We start from the raw sequence: 20038 nt of genomic DNA on the forward strand, positions 1-20038 counted from the left end.
AAATTTTTCCAACGTCCCACACGTAGGCACATGCCTAGCACACTGATGGATTCCCTAACGGCGTTAGGGAATATTCCGTTAAATAAAAGCATATGTCGTTAAAGATACCTGACGCCGTTAGAATATTCCATCAAAGTGACGGAATATTCGCCTTCTTCTTCGGCGAGTCACCGGATTCCGTCGCCATCGCCATCTGTGTCGCCGGAAACTGGAAAAACTTTAAACTTAATATCTCTTCCATTTCTCAACCAATCTCGATCCGTGCCTGCAAAGGTTGGTTTGAAATCTATCCATACAATTGTACGGAAATGGAATGGGGTTCGAGAGGGAGGAGAGAGAGATTGTCAACGGGAGTTTATGTATGGGTGTGTGGTCCTAGTTGGGTCACCAACCAAAAACAAACAAAGTCCTAAGTTCTAATTGGGTCCAATTAGCTAGGAAAGAAATTAATTGGTCACTTTCCTTAGCCCACTAATACAAAACACAATCCAACGCTCAAGGGCAAAATGGTCATTTCACGCTATCGAGGACAAAATAATATACACATTCAAGACGGACTGTTACACCTTGAATTTCAGATAATCACTTAAAATCTTAATTGAATACACCCCAAAAGGGAAAGAAAAAAAAACCACCTAGCCTTGCCTAGTTCCAAAGGGCTTGGCCTCTACTCGCCATCCGTCTAGCGTCTAACGCTTTTAGAATTATGGCATTCATTATTCATGCGAGAATGAAGGAGAAGGATTTCAGCCAAATGAATCGCTTTCTTTCTCTTTTAAGTACTTGCAGAAGAATTCTATTATGAGATCTGAATGTTGCTGATAAAACTTGCCTTGAAGGTATCATATCTCAATATATACCCATGTTTTATTTTATTTATCTATCATTATTGAAAATTCAACCCAATTTATCGAAATTTCTCTTTACACCCAACTAATTAAGTCAATTAATTATTAAAAAAAATTAAAAAAAACAAACGTCAAACACAAGGGTTTTCTTCAAGGTGATGTAGTCATTGTACACATCTAGATTGTTGGATTTTCAACATTAAAAAATATAAATAAAATACCAAATAATTCTAAAAAAAAATTCTTTATCTTTAATTAATTATGCTTGTTTGTAATGTTGTGTTTTATTTTGTAATTACAATTAAATTATCAGAATTTAACATGGAGTTTTATTCTTAATGAATAAATATTAAGTACGCAAGTGACCCTTTACTACAGTAGTGAAAATGAATTAAGCCTTTGCATAACGGCGCAGATTCAAACCCTGTAACTAATCTAACAAAATTTATCATTAGATAAAAGAAAAAAAATAAAGTACACAATTACAAGGCACAAAACATTAAAAAATATATATATTTGTGAATCGTAATCACTCTTGCTCTTACCCTTCCTTCTTTGAAAATGGTGGACTTGTATAAATGTAATTACTATTTATAGTAAATCATAAGAGCAATTTTATTAGTTTTGCCCTCCAATAGCCGTTGCCTCGCGTAACATGTCAGCCGTCAAGATCTATCGTGTGGCTCTTCTTAAAAACGCATCTATTGCCCACCTCCGTACTATAGTATAGAAGCAGCGCCTCTTCTGTCCAACCTAAACCCCCAAACCTAAACCCTTATTCTTCTTCTTGTTCGGTTCTTCCCTTCCCAGCAGCCTCTTTCTTTCATTCTCCCATTGCCTCCCATATTCCCACAATCCTAAGCTCCGATTGAATTTTGATTCATATGGGCAGTAAAAAGAGAAGCTCCACTTCCATGGAAGCTGCGGCTGATGCCGTCGCTGACGACGGCGGCTTCAGTAATCTGAAGAAATCGAAGAAGGGCAAAACAAAGCAGGAGACAACAGAAGCTTCTGCCCCTTCTTCGTCTACCGCTCCCACCGCCGTCAAACCCATGGAGAGACAAAAGAAAAGAAAAGCTTTGGACAAAGTGAGGCGCCTCCACACTGAGGAGACCAAACCCAAAGAACCCAAAACAATGGAGGTGCCCGCTTCGTCCTCGACGAGTGGGGTTCTTCCAGAGTTCCATGTCGGTGTGTTTAAGGACTTGTCTTCGGCTGATGGGTCTGTTAGAGAAGCCGCGGCGGAGGCTTTGGCTATGGAGTTAGTGGCTGTGCAGAGAGCTTATGATGGGCTTGAGAATAAGGAGTTGGTTGAGGGTGGAGTGAAGTTGGATGCCGAGAAGGATGATGGGTTGAATGATTGTGCGCCTTCCTTGAGATATGCTGTGCGGAGACTCATTCGCGGCGTTTCTTCATCTAGAGAGGTTTTCATTTTCCTCCATTACTTTGTCTTACTTGATATGTGAATGTGGCATGGTATTCGTGTTTTTGAATTATTTTGTATACTATATTTCTTTTGTTATATGTTCAACTTGTGTGGCTAACTTTTGTTATATGTACTATATTTCTTTTCCAGTGTGCAAGACAAGGGTTTGCATTAGGTTTAAGTATTTTAGTAAGTACGATCCCCAGCATCAAGGTGAACTCATTGTTGAAACTTATTGTTGATTTCTTAGAGGTCTCTTCATCAATGAAGGGTCAGGTAGGCAAAACCTTTGCTTTATATTTCAAAGAATTCTTTGATTCAATTGCTGTATTTTCCCTAGAAAGTTTAGTTATTGCTTCCTCGTTGCATTGCAGGAACAAAGGGATCATCTTTTGGGTCGCTTATTTGCTTATGGTGCTATTGCCCGATCAGGAAGACTAGCCGAGGAGTGGGTTTCTGATAGAAATACTCCTCTCATAAAGGAATTCACTAGTCTTCTCATTGCCCTTGCATCAAAGAAGCGATACTTGCAAGAGCCTGTTGTTTCGGTTATTGTAGACTTGATCGAGAAGGTAAATTTTCCTGATAAACGAAATATTGCCTTGCATGTGGACAATATATAATCTCTATGCCTGGTCAATAACGATGATGATTTCAGCGATCTATGCCACAAAATTCAGTTCCAATCAAATGTTTGCTACATGATTGTTCTGAATTTATACTGATTATTAAGTTGTTTTTTTTTTCAACTCATTGAATAAGCAGATATATTTAGACTGGCTGTATAAACTTAGCATGTTATGTCATTGGACTGTGTGTTAATTATGCGTCAGCTCCTAAACCTGACTTTGTTGATCGAGTTACAACACCATGCAAATGGTCTTTTGAGTCTTAAATTTTTGTTAAATATAATTTTGGGTTTTGTTTAATCGTTTGTGTAAGAAGGTAGTCAACATTTGTCAGTGGTGAATCCCTGAAATGAATTTCCGAGCACTGGCCAAATTACCAAATAATCCATGAATTTAGTTGATCTGCAGATAACTTTTCATCAATTATTTGGATTTTATTTATCAGCACAGACTAGGTGGCTTTAAAATTTGCCAAAATTCTTGACGTTGTCTTAGCTTTCCAATTGTTTATGCCTCTGTAGTACAGTAGGCTGGGCTTTTATTAAATTGTTCTATCCTAGATGTAAATGTACATTAAATTCAAATGGCCCTTGATTTGGTCATGCAGTTGCCGAAGCATTTCATGTAGATTAATTTCTCTGCATTTCGTCAAGTGCCATCTCATTAAGGGACATGCCACTGTTTATCGCTTCTTGTCCTGTTTAAGGGACATGCCATAGTTCATATTCAATTTATTTTAGAAGACAGAAAAAGCAAGTAAAACTTGTGTCTTTTTATTTCTTTTCATCATTGCTTTCATTTAGTGAAGATCATCCTGTTAAGTTTATTTCACTCACAATTGCAGACTTTATATGTTAGTTGCATTATTCTATAATGTATTCTACATTGTTTTATTGAATATCCACAATAGATAAATAACTGTAAAAATAAATATGGTGTCTGTGATTATGTGTTTCTAAATACAACCTTCCTTTGTACAAATTTTGTAAGACAATTTCGTACCTAAATTTTGTACTTTACCATAAATCATGCTTTGGTGTATGAGAACTGGTTAACATTGTAGCCTTTAGACAGCATCTGGAGGCTGCAGCTGTGGTTTCAACTGGTGTGATTCTATGCTTTGAAGTCTACATTTTACAGCTTGATTGAGGATCTCTTTTCTTTGTCTTCTAACAGGACTTTCATGCTTGTAGTTCTAGTCAAGTTCAAGTTGTTAAATGATATAGAACTAGAAGGAAAAGAAAAACATTTTTCATTCAAATATATTATCAGATCAGGCTATAACAGTTAGTCCCAGGGTTCCTTGGTAAGAATCCAGGCCGAAATTGAAGGGGTGGGATATAGAGAGCGAATTTAAGTCTTTGTATTCTACACTTTGGTGAATGGTTCTTGTACGTACATTTTGCCTTCATTTTGAGGGGTTGAAGCGTTTCCTCTTCTAGAATATGTCCTTCTATGTGCAGAGACAGGGGTTCTTGCTTCTGTTTCCACTGCTTTGCTTTAGCTCCTTGTTTTTTTTAACCCGATTTTTTTTATTGTGAATACATAGGTCCTTGCCATCATCATGTCCTAATGCATTTACTTCTGTGTATTCTATATTTGCAGTTGCACTCAGAAGCTTTGCTGAATCACATTCTAGAGGCCCCAGGACTTAATGAGTGGTTTGAAGGAGCTATTCAAATTGGAAATCCTGATGCATTACTTCTGGCTCTGAAAATCAGAGAAAAAACTCTTATTGAAAGTTCAAGTTTTGGGAACCTTTTGCCAGTTCCATTCAGCCCTGACAAACTGTTTTCTGCTGACCATCTGTCTTCTCTTGCTAACTGCTTGAAGGTAGTGTGGGTTTGTGTTTATGTGTGGGTTTGTGTTGGTGTGTTCCATTTATGTGTGGGCGTGCATATTTTTCTGCATGATGGAAGCTTCATTATGGAGGACAATATTACTATTAACAAAACCATTCCTGAACTTTTTGGTTTGTGTGGAATATTACAGGAATCCACCTTTGGTCAGCCTCGTGTTCACAATGTGTGGCCTGTTCTGGTAAACATGCTTTTACCTGATAGAGTTTTGCAGGCTGAAGATGCAATTTCTGTTTCAAATTCCTTGAAAAGGCCCAAAAAGAATCGCAAGTCTAGCTCTTCTGATGAAGAAATTGCAAAGAACTTCCAGTGTTTCTGTGAGGTTATCATTGAGGGATCGCTTCTAACATCATCTCATGACCGCAAACACTTGGCCTTCGATGTTCTGCTTCTTCTTCTACCAAAGTTGCCTGCATCTTTTATTTCGATTACTCTGTCATACAAGATTGTTCAGTGCATGATTGATATACTTTCTACAAAGGATTCCTGGCTTTATAAAGTTGTGCAACATTTTCTTAAAACTTTAACTGTTTGGGTTGGGGATGATGACGTGAGAAGGGTTTCTGTCATTGTGGCTCTACAGAAACATAGCAACGGAAAATTTGATGGCATTACACGAACAAAAACAGTTAAGGATTTGATGTCAGATTTCAGAACAGAATCTGGTTGCATGCTGTTCATTCAGAACCTGTTGAACATGTTTCTGGATGAAAAACATACTACTGAGGAGCCTTCAGATCAGAGTCAAACGACAGATGACAATTCAGATATAGGTTCTGTTGAAGACAAGGATTCTGTTGGAACCATGGGAAATTCTGATTTTTTGAAAACATGGATTGTGGAATCCCTCCCTAGTATATTGAAAAATTTGAAACTGGATCCTGAAGCAAAATTTAGGGTCCAAAAAGGAATTTTGAAGTTTCTAGCAGTTCAGGGTTTGTTCACCGCATCTCTTGGGTCTGAAGTAACATCCCTTGAATTACAAGAGACATTTAGGTGGCCAAAAACTGCCGTCTCAAGTGCCCTTTGCAGGATGTGTATTGAGCAGCTCCAGTTACTGTTTGCAAACTCTCAGAAAGGAGAGGGGTCAGGTCCCTTGCTAAATTGCGTAGAGCAAAGTGACCTTGGCTCATACTTTATGCGGTTCCTTAGCACTTTGTGCAGTATTCCTTCCGTCTCATATTTTCGGCCTTTGGAAACTGAGGAAGAAAACACTTTGAAAAAATTGCAAGCAATGGAAACTTCACTCTCAAAAGAGGTACATTCCTTGGCCCTTTTTAGTTCCATGTAATTATACGTCAGGTACTTTCCCAGAAGAGGTACTTCACTCCACGTAATTATGCATCTGATCAACCTAAATTTCTTTTGATTTCAAGTTGAGTTTCAAATTTTAGACTGGAATAAGTTGGATATGACCCCCAATATGTCATAAAACATGGAATCAGTGAGATTTAAAATTAGGGTATGGTGTTTTTGATGCGTTATTTCCTAGTAAAGGCCTTTTTTTTTGTTGTTTTCATCCGACTCAAGATTGGTTTGATTCTATTGATGCCTTATTCCGGGGTCTTGTAAATGGTGTGGTCTTACCTTCTAGGCCATCTTCGGCAGAACTACTTTGAACTCAAGTTTAAGATGCATGCTTTTTAATTAATTCTATTTTAGTCTTTCAGTTTCTTGGTTGTACTGTCCTTTCCATGTTTTTTGGCATGACATGAAGCTTCTTGAATGCTTCAATTGCAGGAAAGGAATTGTCAGCTTACTAGTGATGCAAATAGGTTGCATGCACTAAGATACTTACTCATCCAGCTGCTTTTGCAAATGCTCCTTCGACCAAAGGAATACTTAGAAGCAGTCTCTGAGCTTATGATATGTTGTAAGAAAGCTTTTCCTGTTGCTGATCTTCTTGATTCCCCTGGAGAAGATGACTTGGATGATGAGGGTGCACCTGCCATGATGGATGTTCTTGTGGATACATTGCTTTCTTTGCTGCCACAGTCATCAGCTCCCATGCGAACTGCAATCGAGCAGGTGTGATGGATGTTCTTGTGGATACTTGAATTATCTTACATATATGCTATGTTGGAATGTTAGGAATTTATTTGATATTACAATGTTTTGAATTTTATTTATGTAGTTGGACAATTTATCTCTGAATGATATCATGTGCTTTCACTGATACTTTACTGGAATTATTCTTTTTAATTCTGTAATATGATTAGTTGGGCTGTTTAGTTCTCTCTTCTGATGCTAGACTAGTATATTTTGTGCTGGAGGTACATTATTAGATACCAAATTGATGAACTAGAATACTGCAGTGCATATATGTTTAGAAATCTTCCTGTGTATGTGTGTATACGTGTGTGTGTATGTGTGCCTCTGTGCGTGCACACATGTGGGGACGTTTTAAGCAAAACCTAAATAGACTAATTATCTGGAGTCCATGTCTTGTAGGTTTTTAAATGCTTCTGTGATGATATCACGGATGATGGTCTGTTGCGGATGTTGAGGGTCATCAGGAAGAATTTGAAACCTGCTAGACATCAAGATGCTGATAGTGACGACATTTTTGACGATGAAGAAGATGATGAAGATTTTCTTAACATTGAAGAAGATGAGGGAATTGATAAGGCTGAGACAGGTGAAACAGGTGACAGTGATGAGCAGCCAGATGACTCTGAGGCCGACTCTGAGGCTGCTGATGCGGTTGAGGCAGTTGGCAAAGAAAATCCTGAAGCTTCTGATGATTCTGATGGAGGAATGGATGATGATGCAATGTTTCGAATGGATACTTACCTTACCCAGATCTTCAAAGAGCGAAAGAATCTAGCTGGGGGTGATACTGCACATCACCAACTCATGCTGTTTAAGCTTCGTGTTCTTTCATTGCTAGAAATTTACCTACATGAAAATCCAGGCAAGTGTGTTTTATTCAAATTAGTTGAAATACGGAAATGGCTTACAACATGTTTTGCAAGCACGAATTAAAAAATATATTTCTTTCATTTAAGTTTAGCTTGTTGGGTTATGTGTTTTATAAGGAAATTGGGATTCATAGATCTGATATCTGATATCTGTATTTGTGCACCTGGTTGACTCAATTAAACAGGCAAGCCGCAGGTTTTGTTGGTGTACTCAAACTTAGCTCGGGCATTTATTGAACCACCCAGTGCAGAAAGTAGTGAGCAGCTAGGACAGCGTGTATGGGGGATAATGCAAAAGAAAATTTTTAAAGCAAAGGACTATCCGAAGGGTGAAGATGTGCAATTATCTACTTTAGAATCTTTGCTGCAAAAGAATCTGAAGTTGGCCTCAAAACCTATTAAGAGAAAGAAATCCGCAACCAACCTGTCCAAGAAGAAACAGTCAGCTTCATGGAACCGACACAAAATGATTACTAGCCTTGCACAGAGCTCCACTTTCTGGATTCTGAAGATCGTTGAAGCAAGAAATTTTCCGGAGTCTGAGCTGCAGAGGATTTTTGATATTTTCCAGGGAGTTCTAGTGGAGTATTTCAATAGTAAAAAATCTCAAATCAAATCTGGATTTTTGAAAGAAATATTTAGAAGAAGGCCATGGGTAGGGCACCATCTGTTTGGCTTCCTGTTGGAGAAATGTGGCACTTCAAAGTCAGATTTTCGGCGAGTAGAAGCACTTGATTTGGTGAGTGAAATATTGAAGTCCCTGGGCTCCACTGATGGAAGTAGCCAGGAAGCGCTGAAGAATATCATGAAAAGCCATCTGCCGAAACTCTGTCGTCTGATAGAACAATTGCTGACAAATATATCAGAAAAACAGTCAAGGCAGGCTGAAGCGCGGAAGTTTTGTAGCAGGATCCTTCAGATGATAACAACCCTTAAGCTGACAAAGTCTTTCCTTAAAAAATTATCCCCAGATGCTCATGCCAAGTGTGAATCGCAACTCAGTGCACAATTTATTAAAATGAAGACGGTACCACATGAGTGAAACTTGCTGAGCTCATGAACGATTATGTTTTGTATTTATGTTCAAGGGAAGCTTCTTTCAGTCCCCAAACAACAATACTCAGAAGCAGTTTGTGGTAATACCAATCACCATTTTTGACTTTTGGATCAAGGTTGAGCTGATACTTGCTCTTCGACGCCACTTTCTTGAGGCAGGTACGTGTTATAACTTGAAAGAAGTTTCCGTCGGTCAAACATTTTTTGAGTTTGTGATTTCATTTAGCAGTTATTTATATGAGTAGTTTTTTCGGACAGGAAGAGTTAAGGGGGTAGCAGGAAGGTATGTACTTGGAACAAGGTTTCACATATTTTCAATCGAAGAACTAGAATTCCCCGACATCTCTTGTATTGTACTTGATTCATAATTTGTTTTTTCGAGTGTATGCTGCATGAGGTGATGGGCTGATTGGTCTATTTCGTGCGCGCGTCTCGAGTATTGACGTTTTCTGTTTTGGGATCAACACTTTGAATTTGAACACACCATCAAAGGACAGATTGGGGCACCATTTGCAAAAGCAAACAGGATTTTGACGTTTCGAAATGTTTAAAATTCTTTTTCCTATGTTCCACTGCCATGGAAAAATGAAACTTTAACGAAAAGCATCTGGTACTGTTCACTTTAACGAAAAATCATATTTTTACATTAAAAAGTCAATCCTGGTACTATTCATTTTACCCTTTATTTTGTCCTTATCATTAAAACTCAAAGTTTTCAAGCCCTTTTCATTAGTTTTCTTATAGAAAAATGACCTGAAATTGAGGACAACAACAACATAAAACTGAACGAACAAGACTTGGTGGTACGAGTGGTTTGAGTTTCTGATGTGTTAGGAATCTTATCATCCTTACAGGTTCATCTTGCTTTGGTTTGGTAATTTCATTACGAGATAATGCTAGAATTAGTTGCCCATGTGCTCGGGGAAACACAAGCAGGCGGATCCCTTTGTTTTGGATCTCAGTACAGGGGGTTCCGATGTACAAATATAAATAGCAAGTCGCACGTGGATATGGGATCAAACAAAACCCGTTCGAGCCAGAGAGAATACACATATCGGTTTTCAATCAACTTTGTTGGGATTGGAGTTTGGAATATCAACTTCGATTGAAGCAGGCAGGCAGGCAGGCATTCGGAAAATGATACTCTTTTTAATCTCTCGCACTTAGTGGCAATGGAGGAGGAGGAGGAGGAGGAGGAGCAGCAGAGCACATGCTCTATAGAGATGCAAAGGCTGGCAACTTATCACGCCTCCCTCCTCGACTGCAAATAATATTTCTCATTTTCATTTCGTCATTATATTTATATATCCAACGCATACCTAAATTGATATTTAATTACCTCACCACCCACGGCTTGTTTATTATAGAAAGAATTTCCAACCTAACTTGCAAATTTGATTTGGGATGACTACGAGAGCCATCTCTTTGTTTGGACTACTTTTGTGGCTCTACTTAACTGAATCAAATGATCCCTCCCTTAATTCCGTGCTTAAATTAATTAATCAAAATCAAAGCAAAAGGGATGAAAAAAAGGAGTAGAGAGGCAGGAGGCAGGAGGCAGGAGGGCAGGAGCACATGAGCATAATGATGTAAATGGGGAAATTATGTACTCTCACTCTCTGTAAAATATTGTGTACAAATCTCTCTCTCTCTCTAATCTCTCTTCCCACTACTAACCCCCATTACTTGTTTCTTTCTTTCCACTACTAGTAAGTTTCACTACAATTTTTACCACCTCTCTCTCTCTCTCTCTCTCTCTCTCTAACCCACCAACAACAAATTTTTTCTTCACATTTCTTTGTTTTTACACCTCCCAAGCAAAACTACCAATTCCCACTACTACTTCTACCAAATCCCCCAACAACTGCAATGCATGCAGCCGCCAGCGCCAGCGCCAGCGCCACCAGCCGACCATCACACAAGAAGTAGCTCACACATTTAACTTCTGCGCAGTGGTACAACTCCCGATCCTGCTCGCATCAACAGAGTCAACAATACCATTCAGCTCACGTTTCACAAACCATAATCAGCAGCAGCAGCAGCAGCATCATAATATCATAAAGAAGCAATTACAGCAAACATTACCTCAACAAAGCAATCCACCCAAACAGTTAAAGGCCCTCCCCTTCCCACATGGAAAGCATGCTCTTTATCCAGCTTGCTTCCTTCCCACATGGGTATTTTCTTCCATGTCTGTCTTCCAATTCTAATGCAATTCTAATGAAATTGAATGCACAGACTAGGATTGAGCGTTATCGTCATCTGAGTCACTCCCTGAAGAAGTACCAGAATCTGAATCTGCAAACATCCCACCCCGCAACACATTTAAGCTCTCTCTCTATTTGTTTTGTTTTTTCATTCTAATTCAGAAACAGTAAAACTTCATTTACACCAAATCTAAATCCATATTTCAGTTTTGGGTTATACCGCTTGATGAGGAGGAGCCACTGCTCGAACTACCAGAGCTGCTTGAACTGTCACTGCTAGCATGGCCACCTACATCTTTCTCAATCTCCACTGGTGGGAAGCTGCTCATTGGCATGTCATCGCCAATGTCCACATCTTCATCTCCTGCTTCGCCTTTTTTCGACCTCTTTGGCTCTGCTGTTGCTGCTACTTCAACTTTCTCACTCGCAGGTTGATCCTAGAACAGCAAAAAACTCGCAACTCCAGTAAGCAAACATTGTGCAAGCATAATCATAGTATAAACACAATGCCATTGTAAAGAAACTTCAGAACTCAATCAGGCACTTACCCCGTGGCCTCTGTTTGAAGCAATGTTGCTATTGCTGTTGCTGTTGGTGTTGCCCATCAATGCTTGCCGCTTTATCTTGCTAACCATCTTCTTCCAATTCGTCACAAGCCGATCAAGCTCCCAAAGGGTCTCCGTATCGACAGCCTCAATGTCAAGCTCAATCTCATCCCCATCCTGCTTCAAATGCCCATTCCTCTTCCTTATAATCTGCACAACCTGCTCCATCTTCTCCTGAGGCAAACTCTGCAACCCAATTCCCAACTTTTGCTTCTCCTCCATACTCATATCCCTCTTGTTTGGGTCCTTCGCCTTTGGCTTCGGCTGCTTCAATGGCTTCACTCCAGACCCCTTCAACTGTGAGTTCGTCCTCACAGGAGAAGATTGCGCCAATGCTGGATTTGACAACGGGTTTGATGAGCTCACAGGAGCTGGAACGGGAGATGATTGGACTGGCGGAGGCCGAACTGGCTCAGGTTTCTTCTCGATCCGAACAGGCGCCTCCCTCCTTGAAACCCTCTCGGGCTCAACATGGTTCCAGGAACTCGCCTGCAATTCCTCATCAGAACCCTTTTCCGACCGGAATTCATCTCCATGTTTGTCAATCAGAGGCTGAAACAACTCCTCAAACCTCGAACGAAGCTGATTGGCATAATTATACACCTCGTGGCCTTGGGGATTGTACCGCATGGCATTCTCGAAAGTCAATCGTACATCAGCTGAGAAATCAGAAGGCGTTGAATAGAGACCCTTGGCAAGATTGGTTTTGACAGTGCCGAGATCCATCGGCTTCTTGATGATGTCGTAGTAATCATGAAGGCCCAACGTAACCACATCAACCGGCCTGTTGAAGATCCAGGCGTACTTCTGCTTCATCAGCTTGAATAAAACCTGCCCACAATTCTTCATCGAATCCCCGTTTTCCAAATGCGACCTCTTGGAATTAGAACTCGATTCCTTGCCGTGAGCGATCGGTAAGGACCGTTTCGACCCAGCCATCTTCTTATTGCCAATCGGCTTCTTGTGAGCCGACTTAGGGTTGAAGTCGCCGGCTTCAATTTGATTCTTGAGGACGCGAATCTGGTCGAGCTCAGAGAGGAGGCGGTTCTTGAGCTCAACCAGCTCTTTTCTCGAATAGCTCGCGATGTTGAAGCTGACGTATTGGGACTGAACGGGATTGACGTCGTTTGTGTTCGATCGCCGATGGTGGTTGATCGACGAAGCGTCGTCTGATGCAGTCTGAGTGACGGCCGGCGACTCATCGTTAAAATCGGAATGATGAGCTTGGAATTGTCGCTTTTTAGGGTTAGGGTTACGGTGAGTGTTTGAAGAAGAAAAGGGAACTTTCCCCATGAATCCTCCTCCGGCTCCGGCTCCTCCACCTCTGGGTTGCTGCGGCCAATTGGGTTCGTTCCGGTTCGCTAAGACGGCGGACGCCATAGCTGTACGGTGTTCGAAGCTTCGCCCTCGGCTAGGGTTCCAGTTGAGCTCCGGCTAGGGATTCTCAATGCAGGTGATGGACCAGGCACCATGAATCGCCCAGACGTGACCCACACGCGCCTCCAAAAAATTGGCAGAGAGAGAGAGAGGGATGAAGAAGCTTTGCGTAGAGAGAGGTTAGGGTTTGTGGGATTTTACCCTTAATCTGAGCGAGGAACCAGAGGAGGACCAGGCCGCTTCTTAAAGGCGGCCAGATCTACCCGAGGACGTTTCGGGCACCTTTATGACCGTCGATTGGGCTAGGACCGTTGATCCGACGGTAGAACATGAATTCCTTGCTGCCCGTGGAACTGACCGCGTGTTCTGGCAGGGACGGTAGGGATGGAAAAGGCCAGTGCACGTGGCCGAACGTGGACCGTTGGATTGGGAGCAAGGGTTTCCTCGAGGCGGGATCTGTAATTTGGAGTTTGATTTGGGAGTGAATTTGGAATGAATGTTTCGTGCATTTAGGGCTTTTCCAAAGCGAAGCGTGGGGTCCACATCCGATGACGTGGACTGGGCTGGGTCATGTGGGGCTGTGCGTTCCGCCGTAAAAGAGAAGTTAAGCACACGCGCAATGAGGGGGCAGTGATCCCGTGTAAGACTCCCTTTGGTTTTCAAGGGTACTTTGGTAAATGCAAACGAGATACGGGGTTACGAAAAACGACAATTTATATCCAGCCTCGTAGCGACACCTGAAACGACAAGAGTTTCACCCTCAGAAAAAATTTAAAACAATAATAAAAGAACACCTGAGCTTTAATTTTTTTTTCTTTTTTAAAAGAAATTCCTCAAAATATAAGCCCTCTTATGATCTTGTAAGGGTCGGTGTATGGTTGAATAATAATGGGCCGCACGTTTGGAGAAATGAGTGACATTAATTAATTTGGATAATTGTAATTGGAAGAGCAGGTTTGGTTGTTTTTTTTTCTTTTAGTACAACGATATATTTTAAATTAAGAGAAAGAGATAATTCGGCTAAGTCACACAATATGTAACGTGATTTGGTATCAAATTCGCCATCTACAATATTCAAATCTAAGACATCTCTCTTACAAGTGAAGAAGAACACCATCAGACCTTAGTACTAAGTGGCGGTTTGGTTGTTAATTATGCTAAAATAGTTGTATTGATATGTTTGTATTTATTCATAAAATTCAAATATTAAGATTCTTAGAACTGCATCATTTAGCAAAATGATTTGGACAAAAAGAGAGGGAGTATGATTCTCTCCCCTTCTAATCACCCTCCCCTTCTCTTATCTTATTTGAATTTTTTATACAAAAAAACAAAAAGAAAAGTGTGAGAGGAGGGAATGGGAGGGGATGGTAATAAGAGAGAGAGAGAGAATTCTACTCCAAAAGCGAGCGGTCTATTTAGGAAAAGATAAATGCTAAGGAGATTCTTTTAAAGTGTGACTCTTCATGGGCTTTGTATCACCTTATGTTTGTGGCATAATGTTTTATAATGTTGACACGTAAATTGTGAAAAAAGCATGAGGTGACAGAGAGTTCATACAAAGTCTCACTTTTAAGAGAACTTTTGGGTGTTGAATTTGGAAATTGGATTTGAGAGTTGAAATGATGGAAATTGGATTTGGGTGTTAGAATTTATATTTCCACGATGCTTATTTGATAATTTATAGAGACAATATTGTTAGTGAGACACCAAATTCATATAAGTTGGATTAATGAACCTTTGAACCGGTAATTACATAAGATCTACACAATTTCCCCGCTGCCATGCCAAGTCGTGGAGAAAGAGAACCTTGTGATTTTTAAAAATTTATAGTTTTTTAAATTAATTTTTTATTAATTAAGATATAAAATTGAAAATAAGAAATTGTACTAATACAACAATGCTTAACACTTGGCAAGTTATAAACAATGTGATATTGCAACTCAACATGATTTAGTGACAAGTTAAGTCACACAAGATTTTTTTCCCAATGCGAAAGTGAATAGAGATAAACAAATCCCAATAATTAAAATCACGTTATACAGTGAAGTGTTTTAATAAATGTGTTTGGATCGAGAAAATAAATTTTTAAAATGTAACAACTGCATTCAATCCGTCCCCTACTTAGTTCCATAAAAATGATACGAAAAATTAAGGGCAAAAGACTGTTTACTACCCTCATGTTTCGTGGTTTTCAACATTTAGTACATCAAGTTTTTTTCGTCCCAGAGTCATACCTAAAGTGTTAATTTTGGGACAGTCTCATACATCCGTTAGTCAAACTGTTAAGTCTGCTGTTAACTGATGACGTGGTGCCTATGTGGACAATGATTGGGCACCACGTGTCATTAAGGGTCCACGTGGATTTTTTTTTTTGGAGTTAAAAAAAATTCAAAAATTCAAAAAAAAAAAAAAAAAAAAACCCTGTCTTCCACCTCCCCCAACCCCCCGCACCCTCTCCCTCCCTCATCCCCTTCACCCTCTCCCTCCCTTCTCTCTTCTGCAACCCGTACCCCTTCCTTCCCTTCTCTCTTCTACAACCTGCACCACCCTCCCTTCTCTCATCCTTCCTCCATTATCCCTCCATTCTCTTCTCTGCACCAACCCACCAAACCCTAGAAAATTAATTTGGAGACCGCACCCTGCAACCCTTTTCTTTTCTGCAACCCGCACCCCTTCCTTCCCTTCTCTCTTCTACAACCTGCACCACCCTCCCTTATCCTTCCATTCTCTCCTCTGCACCAACACAAATGAGGATCGCCGAGCTCTCAACACCGGAGCTCCGGCAAGGCCACTCCAATTCCCAACCTCCATCGCAATCTCATCAACTTCTCATCTCCCAAATCGAGTCCTCAATCAAACAAATCGAGAATCTCTCCCCGGAAAAGCTCTCACCGGACACAGTCTCCGCCGATCTCCGCCAATTCTCGACCAACCCACCAAATCCCACCTGGGTTTCGATTAATTTCTACAGTCAGGCAATCCAAAATCAAATTTCAAATTTCAAACATTACCATTTCCGCCTCCGCTTTCAACGCGCGTAGAGCGAACTCGCTCTCTCTTCCGTCATCGTCTTGCTCCATTGTTGGAGCTCAGCAGGTTCTTAGTTTTTCATATCTCTTAATTTTCTTCTCCATTTTGCTGGATTTTACTTTGAACTGCATTGAAATTGTGTCTGAATTTATGGGTAATTGTTTGTTTTTTATCAGATAGAGTCTAAGGGCACTCCGCTGTCAGCTGTTGCAGTGGAAGGCGAACAAGAGCCGGAGAAAGTAGAGCTGGAAATCAAGGAATGAGAGGTGGGTATATACCACAATGAGGTGGCTGCGAGTCAGGGAGGGAAAGGGGTGCGGTTTGCAGAAGATAGAAGGGAGGGAGAGGGTGCGGGGGGTTGGGGGAGGTAGAAGACAGGGTTTTTTTTTTTTTTTTTTGAATTTTTGAATTTTTTTTAACTCCTTCTCCAAAACGTGGACCCTTAATGACACGTGGTGCCCAATCATTGTCCACATAGGCACCACGTCATCAGTTAACAGCAGACTTAACAGTTTGACTAACGGATGTATGAGATTGTCCCAAAATTAACACTTTAGGTATGACTCTGGGACGAAAAAAACTTGATGTACTAAATGTTGAAAACCATGAAACATGAGGGTAGTAAACAGTCTTTTGCCCAAAAATTAATTATACATATGTTACGCTCATTCCAAAAACGAAGCATCTGCTTGAAATGACGTAGCTTCGACCCATTAATCTTGCAATGTGACTTTTAAAATATGTTCGAAAGTGTTGACTAGTAGGCTCAAAATAATCTTGCCCAATGTGATTTCTACTAGTTCAATGCTTCAATGCTTTCATCTAGCTCAAACATCGGTTTTTCATTTCCAAGAACTTCCTTATTCCACCATTTGACAAGGAACTTAAAAGTGTCTAGATAGCCTCTAAATTTATCATTTGGATTTCCAGTAAACTCATCACTCCAAGTGACACACCCCGTCCCGAAGGAGGGCATGCTGGCCGTCACGTGAGAGTGACGTAACCATTTGCACAGTACGGAAGCTTTAAGATACAATTTATAAGTTGATACACCCGAAGGTGAGTCCTCATTTTGTCCAATCTGTCAGAACACCGTCGAATTCCTCGTAGTCACCACACCTTTGTGATTCCTGAACCTGGAGGGGCGCAAAACCAAAATTGAGTGGGTCAGTAAAACAATTCTTTTCCAAATCCAAACATTTCGCAAACGTTGTAACCCCTCTCCGTAAAACTTGTATACTTTCCCAGAAATGTAAAATATAAATATACATATATAATCTCAAAACTTCAAATCACTATCTCAACATTTTTCATTACAATTATGCCATGCCATGTCTAAATTCAACAGTATAATATGAATGCATCAACAATAATTATATCAGGTGCAAGAAGTAATCAACCGGAGGCCCTCTAATAGCCCTGAACGGTTGAACCTAGAGCTCAAAATCTATCACTCTCACTCTGCCGGAGTCACCTCTGTGACCTGTACGGCCTTCTGCACACAAGTTACGCTCTAGTGTTTTCTCATCAATCATCTGTGCACATAATCTAAGGTCACCCACCAGTCGAAATCTCACTAACACTCTACGACTGGCCCGTCGCACCCACTCCGCGTGGACTATGCGACCAGCATCTACTTGGATCCAAGGCGAGCGTGCGATGCGGTGAATACTATAAGCACTAAACCATGGTGCAGGATTTGAGCTCAATATACATCAACATCATCATAACAATAATAATACTCACCTGATACTCACCTGTGCGTCCACCGCACCATTTCATATATATGCATCATATATCAATTCATATCATTTCATGCATGGCAATTCGATTCACATTTTTCATATAATTCTATATACTTTTCGCATACTTCTATGCATGGCATTTCAACTAATATATCTCATATACTTTTATACATTTTCATTTAAAGCATAATTTCATGCATTTTCAATTTCTGGGAAAACGGCAAGTATATATGTATACGGAAAACAAAACTGCCCACTCACAGAATACATCGACGTGTCGAAGGTCCCTGAGCCTCCCTTAGCCATGCCCAACGTCCGTATAATCCTCGCCTATACGAGAAGTAACCAAATTAACGTTATTTAACGCATAATCCCACTCTTAGCTAATAACTCCTCATATATTGCTCAAATTGGGTATATGAATATACCACTGTGACCTACACAACCTCAGGATCATCCCCATATTTTTAAAATAATTTTTTGGAGGTTTCACGCGCCCCCACGCGCCTGATGTGGCACGGACCTACGCGCCCCCCACGCGCGGCCACGTGCCATGCACACTGACGGCACAGTAACGGCAGTTAGGGAATATTCCGTTAAATCCTAGCATATTCCGTTAAATAATTAACGGCGTCAGTCACGCCGTTAGCATATTCCGTCAAAACTGACGGAATATTCCCTGTCTTCTCCGGCGAGTTGCCGGTCGCCGGCGACTGTTCGCCGGTTTCTGGAAAATTTTCAAACTTGCTATTCTCCTTCGTTTTTCATCCATTTTTCACGTAATTTATACCAAATTGAAGCCCTAATCATAACCTATCACGATGGACTAATTTTAAGCTTCAAAAACAACGGGATCAAACTTTTCAAAAATATGAAAATTCGGCCTACCTTCGAACTAGGTGATCCCGACGTCCAATTTATGCCAACGAAGCACTCCGAGCTTCCTTGGGATTTCCTTAAGCTCACTGTGAGCTTGGTTTCACCTAAAACAAAGTCAATTCGAAGATCATGAACAGTGCTCTTCACGGGAACTTTGAAACTAGGGTTTTTCCGAAGTAAAACTTACCTGAAATGGGTACCATCGTGTTCGTGAAGTCCTCAGGATCACGATGGTAGTCTTAAATTGGACGTTCGTGGAGGTTTGATTGAGGTTGGGTGTGAGTCCGTATGTTCGAGAGTAAGAGAGAGAGTGAGAGAGTTTTCTAAGATGAAAGAAGAAAAAGAGAGAGAAGGAGTTACGGGTTTTGGGGAGGGAAATAAGGAATGGGGATCCCACGTGGCCCCTTCTCAGTCCTTAACTAAAATTAATACAATAAATGTAAACCTAATTCTAAGTTCTTATCCCACAAGATATTTTAATTAACCAAAAGTTATGAACTTAGATTGAACCAACTTCACACTTACGCACCTTGTCATGTTTAAGGTTATTTTCGTACTTTCACGTCCTCGGAATTTATAATTCCGGGACGGGCTGTGACAATCTCCCCTCCTTATAGAATTTCGTCCCCGAAATTCCAGCAACCAACTAAATCAACCATACTCATACAATAGCCTCGGGTAAATCTCTCTCATCCGATTCTCTTTCTCCCACGTAGCTTCTTCCGCTGAATGGTTCCTCCACAATACTTTTACCACTTACTCTGTCTAAATTCTCAGGACCTTCTTTTTCCAATCCAAAGTCGTCCATAGCTCCTCACTAATTAGATCCAGCTTAATTCTCAATAGTTGCACCAGAATCTCATGTGACGAATCTGCCACCTAGTGACAACGTATCGAACCCAAAATACATTAAGTACCTTAGCCAACTCTGAAGACATCACTACTTGTATGCAACTTTATTGATTCCTTTAGTGATCAAAAATGGTCTGATGTGTCTAAATCTTATCTTGTCTCCTTTCCAATTCTCGCCATTTCTATTCGTGGTGAATTTTCCAAAATATCGAATCATGAAACACATCATGCACTTACAACAACTCTGGAAGCCATTTAAATCTGTATTCAACTTCACCAACCTTTCGATGATCACATAAAATTCGGTTCACTTAAGATTTAACTTGCCTTCCTATCCAGACCGAATCACACTTTTCCAAGGTGAAACTTCGAAAATATAAAACCATCTGTCTTATACACTCGATTAGTGGCATATCCCTCTGTTAATCTCTTTTGTCATTCCTGGTTACTTTCAGGTTAACTTAATCACCTGAATACTTCGAGGAGACTCATCCAAGTCTCAGGGCCTACTAAAACTCTTTCGTGATCGGATCTTTCTCTATTCAGAAACATTCCATTCACAAGTCAACAAAAACCGACTCACATGACACATTTCATGGTC

At 40.4% G+C, this 20038-nt stretch overlaps 2 protein-coding genes across 3 annotated transcripts; one reads left to right on the forward strand and one right to left on the reverse strand.

The window, feature by feature from the left end:
- Positions 1–1611: 1611 nt before the first annotated feature.
- LOC126621892 (rDNA transcriptional regulator pol5-like) lies at positions 1612–9283 on the forward strand. 2 transcript variants are annotated; one of them, XM_050290505.1, is made up of 9 exons: positions 1612–2272; positions 2425–2550; positions 2649–2846; positions 4509–4736; positions 4896–6020; positions 6503–6790; positions 7214–7676; positions 7869–8898; positions 8998–9283. In XM_050290505.1, the coding sequence occupies exons 1-8, from the start codon at positions 1733–1735 to the stop codon at positions 8723–8725; spliced, it is 3825 nt and encodes a 1274-aa protein (XP_050146462.1). In that variant the 5' UTR covers positions 1612–1732; the 3' UTR covers positions 8726–8898; positions 8998–9283. The 2 variants fall into 2 exon arrangements, with proteins under 2 accessions (XP_050146462.1, XP_050146463.1); XM_050290506.1 differs by having other exon boundaries at positions 9002–9283.
- Positions 9284–10326: 1043 nt separating this feature from the next.
- LOC126621893 (transcription factor GTE7-like) lies at positions 10327–13154 on the reverse strand. The gene is made up of 4 exons (XM_050290508.1): positions 11495–13154; positions 11167–11383; positions 10825–11037; positions 10327–10709 (listed from the first exon to the last, which is right to left on the reverse strand). The coding sequence occupies exons 1-3, from the start codon at positions 12929–12931 to the stop codon at positions 10979–10981; spliced, it is 1713 nt and encodes a 570-aa protein (XP_050146465.1). The 5' UTR covers positions 12932–13154; the 3' UTR covers positions 10327–10709; positions 10825–10978.
- Between the last annotated feature and the right edge of the window lie 6884 nt (positions 13155–20038).

Source organism: Malus sylvestris, chromosome 5 (assembly GCF_916048215.2).
Source record: "Malus sylvestris chromosome 5, drMalSylv7.2, whole genome shotgun sequence".
NCBI lineage: Eukaryota > Viridiplantae > Streptophyta > Magnoliopsida > Rosales > Rosaceae > Malus > Malus sylvestris.